Here is an 11,652-nt window from a genome sequence, read left to right as displayed (position 1 = left end):
ACCTTTCCACAGCATCCCAAAGATGCTACACAGTGTTCAAGTCCGGTGAACGGAGAGGCCATTCCATGGTGGTAAAATCTACGGAATTTTCTTCGAACCATGTTCTAGTAACCCCGGCTCTGTGGGGAGGCGCATTGTCCTGCTGAAACAGTCCATTGCCTGTGAGTTCACGATGACCATGAAGGGATGTAGATAGTCTGCAAGGATGGACATGTAACCTGGACTGTTCAGAGATGCGTCTAGACATACCAAAGGTTCCAACGTATCCCAATTGAACATGCCCCAGACCATTACGGACCGTCCACCTGCCTGAACAGTTTCTTGTTGACATGACGGGTGAAGAGCTTCGTGCGGGTTCCGCAGATACGTACTCTCCAGTTCTCTCGAAATAACTGGAAACGGGATTCATCGGACCAGGAGACCCGTCTCCAATCATCCAAAGTCCAGTGCCGATGTTCTTTCACCCAGTTGATGCGTAGAGTCCTGTGTCGTGGTGTTAGTAATGGGACTCTGGTGGGTTGGCGGCTCCCATAACTATTGCAGTTATGATTACCTGATGGTCTTGGTGGAGATATTTCTGGCACTTCCCTCGTTGAAGTTGGCGGTGATTTGTGCCACTGTCGCTCTCCAGTTGAAACAAAGTGAGACTGATGTCAACGGCCACGTTCATCCAGCACCTTTCCCCACCCACAGTGCTGTCCACGATGAGATGTTATTCCGGAAATGGCATATTCCCAATACACTCTTGATACTGTCGAATGGGAATAGTACAATTTCTGTACCACCTCCGCGATAGAGTGACCCATGCGTCAGGCACCCACTATCATCCCTCTTTCAAAATCAGTTAACTTACGACGTTTTAATAACGTTTATCGATACTGATAAACGTTTATCCATACTGACATCGAATTACCGTCTACGTGAATGCAGTGACGCAGTGTGTCTATATAGCTGCCAAGCAGTGGATTCGTCCCCTAGCGAGAGGGGTGAGAGCCTTGCGTTGCCCAGGAACAGTATCCCATGAATTCTGCCCTTTTAGTGTAATAAATAACTTTATTACAAGTTAAACAAATAATTTTTAAGTACCTTAAAAATGAACTTCGCTGCAGGGTCTCTCAGTGGTCAATAGCTCAGGTACTTCCAGATTTTGAGCCTCATAGTAATAACTAAAAAATGAAGCACTGAAATCGAGCCATAATTTGAATGTATTTGTTAAAATTTTAATATGTGATTTTCTACCTTTTATGTGCAAATGCAGTAATTATTGTAGAAAAGCTAATTTATAAGCCATTTTAGTCCCTTTTGGGCTTGAAGTCTAAGCCAAATGTGTTCTTCCCCTCTGATTAGATTCGAACCCCTGGTACATGCTAATTGGATATATGTCGAAACACCAATCTCACTCCATGGAAGTTCATTAGGTGAACCTGACCCTGAGTAGGAGTTTGCAAAAGTAGGACAAGAATTTAGTAAAACAAGTTAGCAAAAATTTTAATAAAATCATTTATTGAAAAATTTGGCAACGATTGTAACTGCTTCATTTCCCTAAAATACACGCAATATATGGATATGATATATACTGGTACCTCATAGTCTTAGTTGCCTCGACGCAACTTCTAAATGAAAATCAACCAAAACAAATTGTGCTGTAGCGAGTTCAAAAAGGTTTTACTGTGTCCTTCATCTTGGAAAACAACAAGTTTTCTTTTTTCGCTGTGAAGTAAAATTTCAAGCAATATTTCAAGTTCGAATGAACAAAAAATTTTTCATAAATCATTTATTAATTAAGATGCAATCCATCTTTCGGTTGTGGCTAATATGATTATCACAAGCTTCGTTATAATTACAGCTGTCTTTTCCCTTTTCAAAATGATACTTTTTAGTCATAAAGGAATCGAAATACAGATACTACTTAGTTTTCTTACTATCGTACTCAGTTTTCTGAATTGTCATAAATTGCTGGGCACATTATTTCAATGAAATATTCACATTAAACATTAAAAGTTTGTTGACCACCTACACTATTTCACGATGTTTCCACGGGAATGTTGTGATCATGTGATTCAATCTTCACCAATAATAGAGAGCCAACGTGAGCATTGCAAATTGAGGTAATACCCCCTCTGAGAAATCAATTTTATCACCATTTTTTTTTTGTTATTTGTATTTGAAATGCTATAACTCAAGATAGCGCTCATTAATAAAGGATATTTATCGTGTCTAAATATATCTTATTAACACATATTAAAATTATTTATAAATATATTAAATTAATTAGATATGAAGAGAAGTATTAAATGGAATAGCTACACACAGCTGAGTTTCAACCTGAAGGGGGAGAGAAAGAGAGTATAACTGCGGTCCTGAAACATGTCATTCTGTGCTAGCTGTTCTTATGCTCCTATTAAAAGGAATATTTTAATAATAGTTTTTCAGGTATTGTGACAATCATGATTCAGTCCTGATAAAGTGAATATTGTCTGTTTGCTTCTTGTTATTCACCAGTCGTGCGTAATGTCCTAGTAATAACCAAGATATTATTTATAAGGGTGGGGGTTTATCATGATTTTGACTGTCGCGCATGTTTTTGTGATCTCCGTACTGACAGTCCTGCGCAGGGAAAATGTATGCTTATCTTTCATTTCACTAATTGTATTAAATTCCCACCTAATTAAGTCTGATGTTATAACCGGTGAAAGTGAAGATGCTTTAATTGTTCTGAAACCTCAACGCGAAGAGCTAGCAACAGGATTGACACGTTTACCTACGATCTCATTCTCATCTGCAGGTACCACTGAAGCTGTTAATGGTAAGCATTAATTCTTGTTTGTTTTGTTAATTCGGTCTTTTCAACACAGTGATTTCTCTATCTAGGGTGAATTCCGCGATAATTACGCAAGGAGAGAAACCGTTTTTTCTTTTATTTTTTCTTTTCCCTTAACTAAGAAAACAAGCAAGCACGTGTCACTTTATTTACTGACAGTTTCATACTTATGTGGGAACCACGCGATGGGTATATTGGCAAAACGTTTTCGCCAAGATGAAAAGTTACAATATTTTGATTTCTTTACGTGTTTTTATACATTATCACATCTATAACAATTTTTAAAATATTATTATTATTATATATATTTTTTGGATTAGGACTTAATGCAGCATCTATTCATTTCATGTGTCAAATATACACGTTAAAATGTATGGGAATTGTTTATTAAACCTTTGGATCAAGCAAGCTGTTTTGCTTTTGATGTAAAGCTTTTTTTTTTTTTTTTTTTAAGGGTTAATTTAGGTATTTTTTTTTCTCGTTTTCCCTTTCAAGTTGGATATGTTATTTAGTGTGCGATATACATATATGCTTAGGATCCCTTAGCGCAGAATTTGAATATATAACAGTGTGACAAGCAACTTAAAACTTTCACTACTACCATGATGTAAATCACTTTTTGATAGTGATATTATCTAAGGATATTGGCGGTGAAATTTGTTAGGAGCTTTATGCGTTTCTCAGGCATGTGAATTGTTAATGAAGTGAATCAATTTTTGAAATATTGTGTTAGGATAGTAAATGTAGGACAAGCACAAGTGATATAATAGAACACATAGCTTCCTTTTTAATTTTGGCCAGAAGGGGGGAAAGTGTCATTGCCTATCTGCCCTCTCTCACTTAGGCCTAAAGATGAAAAATTCTAATATTTTGACGTTGCAAGAGATTGAATTACAAAATGAAAAATGGGCATCATTCTGATCTCTAGTTTTGATTTTTGTCTTGGATTAGAAGATTGAATCATATTACCACAACACTGTTGTTATCCATACTATTGTTGTTATAATAACAGTCTTTATCCCCCCTACCATTTTAAACAAATGGTTTAATGTAATTCACAGTTTATCCTTTATCAGGGTGCATAATTTTATATACTGTGATGTTTCAAAAGCATCATTGCATCTTTCATCTAATTTGTTTCATTCATTGTGTGGGCCATAATTGTTAAATTTTTTTATCTTTTATTTTGAGCTTCACAATAAAAGTAAACGTTTTACATATGTATTTTACAACATCTAATATCCACTACATATTTACATCAATGATTTCAGTATAAAAAAATAAGTAGCATATTAGTATGCTTACATAATGTAGTTCTCAATGATATAACCAAGTTTTCTTCTTTTGATGGTTCATTGTTCTCAGTTATCCTTGGACTTGTTAATAGGTTAATTTTCATAAGTTAATTGTTCAATAATTGGAAGAGAATTATCTTGTACCTAGCCTTATGTTTTCAATAGGACATTTAGTAATAATCACCTTCTGTTGGGTGCTCTTACGAAGAAAGGCTTAAGTTTTGCAAATTACAGTGTCTGGAGACTAGGCACCAGTGAGGTGATCTGATAGAGGTGTATAAAGCCTTGAATGGTTTAAGCATGCTCAATGCTGATGGGATTCTTCCTCTAGCTCAGAAAAATCACCTGAGAGGGCATAAATTCAAATTGAGGAAAGACAGATGTAGGATAGACGTGCGGAAATTTGCCTTTAGCCAGCGGGTGGTTGGTTGGTGGAACAGACTGCCATCCCCTTGTGGTGGAGGTTGATAGCCTAAATAAGTTTAAGGCTCAGCTGGACAGGTATTTTGAACGAACAGAGGGGTGAAGTGGAAGTGGTTTTTTTTTTTTTTTTTTTTTGGCTGATGCTGCATAAGCTTGCTTTCTTGCATCAAATGCCTCTTCTAATGCTAATTAAAATAATATAAAAATAATTAAGATTAGTTACTAATCCAGTGTTCACCAATGCTTGATGGGATGTATATAAGTAATATTTCTGTGTTAGTATGCTTTTCATATTCTATGTCTTAATGAATGACCAAGATTGGTTTGTAACCTGTTTGCACTTATCATGGAAATAAATATTCATTCATTTTCATTAACTCGCCTTAAATGCTAGACTTGGTTTATCTTAAAAGGTTTTTCAGAATCCTATAGTTTTAATGAACTGTATGAACAGTTAATTAATAATTCATATGTGCATTTTCACCAAGTGTTGAACTAGTTTTATTTATTTATTATTATTTTTATAAGGGCTGTTCTCTTTTTCTCTGGTATTACACAATCATGAATATGATTTGGTCTTGCATGTAATTGGCACATGCCATTCAATGTGTATTTACATCCCACTTTCTTAATGTATGTAACTTAACCAGTGAAATCTTCATATTAGTCAGTATCTTTTTACCAGCCTGCTTGGGTAGTTCCATATTGTAGTTTCATTCTAGTTATGTTAGTAATTTAATTAAGTGACAACCTCACCTAATGGTTTGGTTACCTTAATAATTAGCCATCCATATGTTTGTGACAGATCAAGAAAGTGCATCAGATATGAATACTCTGCTATTGACTAATCATTAGTTGACTTCTGTGATATCTTAATTGTTATAATATGAAGAGTTACCTAACTTTATCAGTTAATGGTTAGGTTGGGTTATATTATATTAACCCTAGATTACTGCTGTTAAAATTTGACTACCTTTGTGTTGTATTTAACTGTCTTTATCAGTTACTATTGAAACAGTGCACTGTAAAACAAATTGCCATATTCATTTTGTCCTAACATCAGCAAGCTTCATTCAGTGATGAATCTAAATACACTGTCTACAATCACTGATGACAGATTACTGTATACAATACCAAAGACCACTCTGTATCCAGTATATTGAAATATTTTTAACCAATTTATCACTTATTATAACTTACAATGCAATAATATTAATTTTTTATAGTTTATGAAAGGGAAGAATTAGTAGTAAATTTTAAGAGTGATAGTATTATAACACACAGATTATTATAATTCATAATAATCTAGGGATAAGAGAGCAAAATGTAAATGCATGCTGAGTGACAAGTAAGTTATATTCAGGCTTTTATAACATCTGTGATACCAGAAATATAAAACTCTTACTTGGTTGAGAACTAGAGGAGTTAAGCATATTAAATGCATATGGGTAGCAGAAAATCTAGAGAAATGTACCAACTGGGTAGTGTTACACTCAGGGTAATGGAGAATGAAAGAGACCTGGGGGTAGTTGTGCAGTCAGATATGTAGTTTTCTGAGCAGTGCAGACAGGCTGCCAGATTAGGTCATGGGATCTTGTCAGTGATATACAGGAATTTTGCTAGCAGGGATAAGGAGGTGATTATCCCCTTGTATAAGGCAATGGTCAGGCTACACCTTGAGTACTGTGTACAGGCCCGGAAGCTTCATTTTAGGAAGGATGTAGAGTTGCTAGAACGAGTATGGAGAAAGGCAACAAGACTGTTGAGGGGAACAAAGGGGTGCTCTTACAAAGAAAGGCTTAAGTTCTGCAAATTGCAGCATCTGGAGACTAGGCACCTGTGAGGTAATCTGATTGAAGTGTATAAGGTCTTGAATGGGTTGAGCAGGCTCAGTGCTGATGAGATTCTTCCTCTTGCTCAGATTATAAACCTGAGGGGGCATAAAATGAAATTGAGGAAAGAGTTGTCGAATAGATGTGCAGAAATTTGCCTTTAGCCAGCAGGTAGTTGATTGCTGGAACAAACTTCCATCTGTCATTGTGGAAGTTGATAGCTTAAATAAATTCAAGGAAGAAGTGGACAAACTTTTGGAACGAATGGATGGTGAAATGGGAAATTTTTTTTTTTTTTGTCTGATGCTATATAAGCTTGCTTTCTTGCATCATATGTCTTTAATAATGCCAAAGAATGAATTGGTAATATTTCTGCATTTCCCAAGATTGGTGAGTGAATAATCTTAGAGAATGAGATATTCTCAAAAAATTCTATTGAAATTAGAATATTCTCCAATAAAAAATTATTCTTAAGAATTTGCAATGATAAAAAAAAACACATAATTTGATTTTCAGTTGCTTAATATGCACAAGTAATTGTTTTAATTAGCCACATGATTTTATTAGCATTGCAAATAATCTTCTACTATCTCTTGATATAAAAAACAAATATGAACCGAGTAGGTAGGTGAAATTATGAAACTAGTCTTCAACTCCATTGAGATTTACAGGACAAGGAGAGGAGTTGAAGACTAGTTTCATAATTTCACCTTCCTACTCAGTTTATATTTGGTTTTTATATCAAGATATAATTGAAGATGAAGATTTATATCTAAACCAAATGGATGCATGTTGCATGCTTCTTATCATCATCCATTATACCCACAACCAACTGATAATGCTGAAATTATATAAATAAATGTTATTTATATGAAGTAAATAGATAAATTTATTAGAAATAACTAGCCTATGGAGTTGGCTTGGCAAATCTCCTGGTGCAAAATGTGTGTATTTACCAAGCCTCCTACAACTTAAAAATTTTTACTAGTAAATTTTGTTAGAATTAAAAATTGCGAAATTGAAACACATTTAGAGTGTGGAGGCACTAATGGTTAACAGTACTGCTTGGTACTGTTAACCATTGGGCACAGTCATCATTCCAATCCTGCTAGTTCAGCATTCAAACACACAAATGTCTTGTTTGTAAGATGCAAAGAAATGCCACAAGATAATTATAAATGGTTTTGCCAATAGCAAAGGATGCCATACACAGTGATGTTCCTTATATTCTAGCTGAAGAATACTTTTAAAATAACTGTGAAGGACAAAAGGAATATTTATCCTTCTGTTGCTAGTATGGCATTGGAAAGGCATTGCATCCTAAAATTTTTCTGTTTATTTTATTTTATTATTATTTTTTTAATTTGTGTCCACCTTTTTTCTAGGCAATTCCCATTCTCATGTGGCATCTGTGAGATGCCAGTAACAGGTGTCTAATCTTGCCAAACTTTGGCATTCACCAGCTAAATAAAAAAAAAAAAAAAAAAAAAAAAAAGAAAGACATTCATGTTGCACCTGCCAAATGCCACATGAGCATATTTGTTTCCGTCCAGGGGATCGGTGACTGTAAATTCTAAAAAAAATACAAATAAAACTTTCTTTATTATCATTGGTTTCTTCTGTTTCTATTGTTTTTTGCTCGACATTTTTAATTGAGTTTAGAAAACCATAATTAATAGGTCACCATTTTTAATTCAGTAAAAGAGTTAAAAATAATTTTTTTTATAATTAAAACACAAAGGAGGTCTCACAGATGTCATGCAAGTAATGGAAGTTTTAAATGAGAATTTTAATATGGTCATATTGTTAGATGTCACTCCCTTTAATAAATATCAGCAAGCAATATTACAGTTACATCAAGTTCATATTAATGTTGCATCATTATGCACTATACCTGTTTATAATAAATCTTGAACTTGTAAATGTAAAGCTGTGGAACAAAAAAGACCTTTTAAATTATGAACATAATTTAAAAGGTCTTTGTAATAAAAACAACAGTTGAACATAAGGACATGTGAGCCAGGGGCTCACATCTGGTGAGTATGGGCTTGGCACATCCAGGGTCCTGAGTGGATATCATCATTCTTCTCTTTCTTGGTGATTCCTTTCTACTTCTCTCTCTCTCTCGGGATAATTCAGAAATTTTTTTTTTTTTTGTTGGTGCAGCATAAGCCTCAGGCTTCCTTGCACCATACGGCTAATAATAATAAAATAATAACAATCATATCTACATTATGATAGTGACCATTTTGAAGCTTAAAAGCACTGACTGTTATTGTATCAATACACAGTTGAGTCCTTATGTTTACATGTCATTGATTATAAGGATTTATGTTCGAAATTTAAAGTTTATTATTTTGTGCTTAAAAGTGAAAGTTTTGGATTTTGTTATAACACTGGTAGGTGCACAATAATGCTGAATTAATATAAATTTTATATTTCTTGATGATATTTATAAAAGAGAACTCCATCCAATAATATGACTGTTAAAATTAAGACATACTTTACTGGATAGGATGAAGATGTTTAATAGAAATAATGAACTTTGCAGGATGTAATACTATATTTTATGATCCTTATCTTGGCAAGTTCTTTAGGTGAAAGTTACATTAATTATTAATAAAATTTACTTTTCAAATAATTAATAACATTTGAGATGTTTCATTTTTTAAAATATTTATATTTTAATTATATATTATTTTATATTTTAATTATATTATATTTTATTTTATATTTATATTATTTTATTTTCTATTTATATATTATATTTTAATTAATATAAATGTATTATAACTTTTATATTTCTTGATGATATTTGTGAAGGGGCGCTCCTCCATCTTATAATATGATGTTAAAATTAAAACATACTTTACTGCATAGGATGAAGATGTTTAATAGAAATAATGAACTTTACAGGATGTAATACTATATTTTATGATCCTTATCTTGGTGAATTCTTTAGGAGAAAGTTACATTAACTATTAACAAAATTACATGTTTCAAATAATAACATTTGAGATGTAATTTTAATTTTTTGTTTATCACTTCTCTGCTCAGCTCTCTCTTCTTCCTCTTCTCCTCTCTTATACCTGTCTTAACTGTCCTAAGTATTCAGTGCAGTAGATAACACTTCCAAAATCATGAAACAATAAAAATTTAAATTATGAACAGAAATCCTTAAAACCAAACACAGCTAACATTAGCAGTTGTGTATTTATATGACATGATATGATAGGTAATAGTATCTGTAGTGGGCAAGTGAGAAAGCTGGGAGAATAGTTCTCTACCAGCACTAAAGAATCTTCACATAAACAAATTCATCAATGTTTGTGCACCATTTTTAATTATATGGTTGTCCAGTTTTTAATAATGTGTTGTGTTTTTTTTTTTTTTTTGTCTCTCGTTATTCATTATGTTATGTTATCCTTTCATGTAAACCCCTGGATTGTAGCCGTGAAGGATCTTTTGTATGGCAATGTGCCTTGTGTATGCAATAAAAAGTTCTTATATGAAGGTTACAGCCTTCCCCCTCTCCCAAGACTGAATGCCTGCTAGATAGACTAATGGAGAAGAGGAAGAAAAACACCCACTGATTTTATTTTTTGAATCTCCTGATCTTCACAACCAGAGGCCACTGCCAGATTACTTTTTGTCCTTCAGTGGCAACCCAATAATTTTTGTTTTAAGACTGTAGGATGCTGAGATCCTCATCATTCTTTCTTATTGTAATATTCACTTTCATACCATGTCAAATTTGACTGTTTGGTACATGATAATTTTGTAAATAGCTGATTTAACTTTCTACTGAAGAAACCCCCAAGATTAGAGGTTGTAACTTAGTTTTTGATCTTGTAAAGTTATCAATTTGCATTATGTCTTCACCTTATGCAGTGAAGTGTGCTAAATGTAATTATCTACTTGCATGCATCAACAATTCTTGATTTAGAACATGTTAGAAAATATACAATGTCAACATTATAAAATATAATAATTATAACAGAGCTTAGGATATAGCCACTGGTTTCCCTTACTAAAAACAAAAGAGAGAAATGCTAATGGTGATTCTCTAACAGTCAACTGATAGTGTGAATGCCAATAATATGTTAAATGCTGACCAAAGGACAGCATTCAGTGCACTGGTGAACTTTGTTACACAGTTTAAGTAGAGAATTTGCTTCTCCTCATAAATTAATAATGGGTTAAGCACTTAAGTACCAGAAGTACTAATGCAGAATTATGGTAATAGGTCTCTGAATCATAAGGTGCCTCCGTAGCCAGGTGGGCAGGAGCAGCAGTGTGTAGCACACGCTTCTTGATTAGACCAGGGTTCGAGCCCATGACCATCAAATACAGAGGGTGCGTAAAGGTCAGGGAATGACCGCCGCATATCCATGGAGCAATATAGCCTTAGTTGCTAATGCTCCTAAAAACCAAATAATAACTCTGAATCATAGTCAGAGGGTCGTGGAATAGTGGAAATTTTATAACTTTGTCCTTATGCACGTTAACATATCTGCATCAAATTCTCTTTGTTTTTATGATTGAAAAATCGTAGCATGGTTAAAGGTTCTTTAAAAATCCTTTTTTCTTTTATAAGATCCATTAGTAGATAGAACTGAAATACACTAGAAATTACAACAATGATTTTCAGAAAATGTGTTAAACTGGGTCAGAAGCATGGATTAATGTAGTTAATGCACAGGATTTCTTACTTAAAAAAAAAAGAAGGGATGATGATGTGACAATCATGCCTCTATTACAAAAAGTTCTTGTAATTGTAGATGCTGTAGCTTAATGCATGACATGTAAATCTGGCCCTGAGTTCTAATATTCATTGATTAATGCCTATATAATTCTCCATTTACATTGAAAATTTGAATCAAAATTAAATCATTCATTGAATATTGCACTACACACATTACCTAACTTGTATATGCTTCTTCTCAGAAGACTCAGTGCCACAAGGAAAAAGTTGATGACACCTGTAGTGTTTTTATATATATATATATATATTCAAGGTTTAAGAATAGCAATAGTGGATTGAGGCACTATTGCTATTCTTAAACCTTGAATCCGTTCTCCTTATTTTAGCTTTTGCTCCTTTGGTACTTATTAATATGATATTAATTGAAGGATATTGGTTCTCTTTTATTACTCTTCTTCCTTAATATTTGCTTTTGCTAGTTTTTCTAAGTGTCTTAGCTATCGGTCGGGCTAAAGTCATCCAGCCTGTTAACAACTAAATTATTTTCTAACTTTAATTATACTTATCCATTTATCT

At 33.5% G+C, this 11,652-nt stretch overlaps 1 protein-coding gene across 3 annotated transcripts in view; it reads left to right on the top strand.

The window, feature by feature from the left end:
• The first annotated feature begins 2,347 nt into the window (after positions 1-2,347).
• Positions 2,348-11,652, top strand: part of LOC150078087 (stromal interaction molecule homolog) — a 298,210-nt gene continuing 288,905 nt past the window's right edge. For 2 of the 3 annotated variants that reach the window (XM_090385520.1, XM_090385518.1), the window contains exon 1: positions 2,348-2,806. In XM_090385520.1, coding sequence (XP_090241646.1) covers positions 2,560-2,806 — 247 coding nt within the window. In that variant the 5' untranslated portion in view covers positions 2,348-2,559. The remainder of the gene's footprint in view (positions 2,807-11,652) is intronic. The other variant, XM_090385521.1, reaches the window with a different exon arrangement.

Source organism: Mastigoproctus giganteus, chromosome 11, assembly GCF_048544385.1.
Source record: "Mastigoproctus giganteus isolate SK-2022 chromosome 11, ASM4854438v1, whole genome shotgun sequence".
Taxonomy (NCBI): Eukaryota; Metazoa; Arthropoda; class Arachnida; order Uropygi; family Thelyphonidae; genus Mastigoproctus; species Mastigoproctus giganteus.
This window is presented reverse-complemented; position numbering and strand designations above follow the sequence as displayed.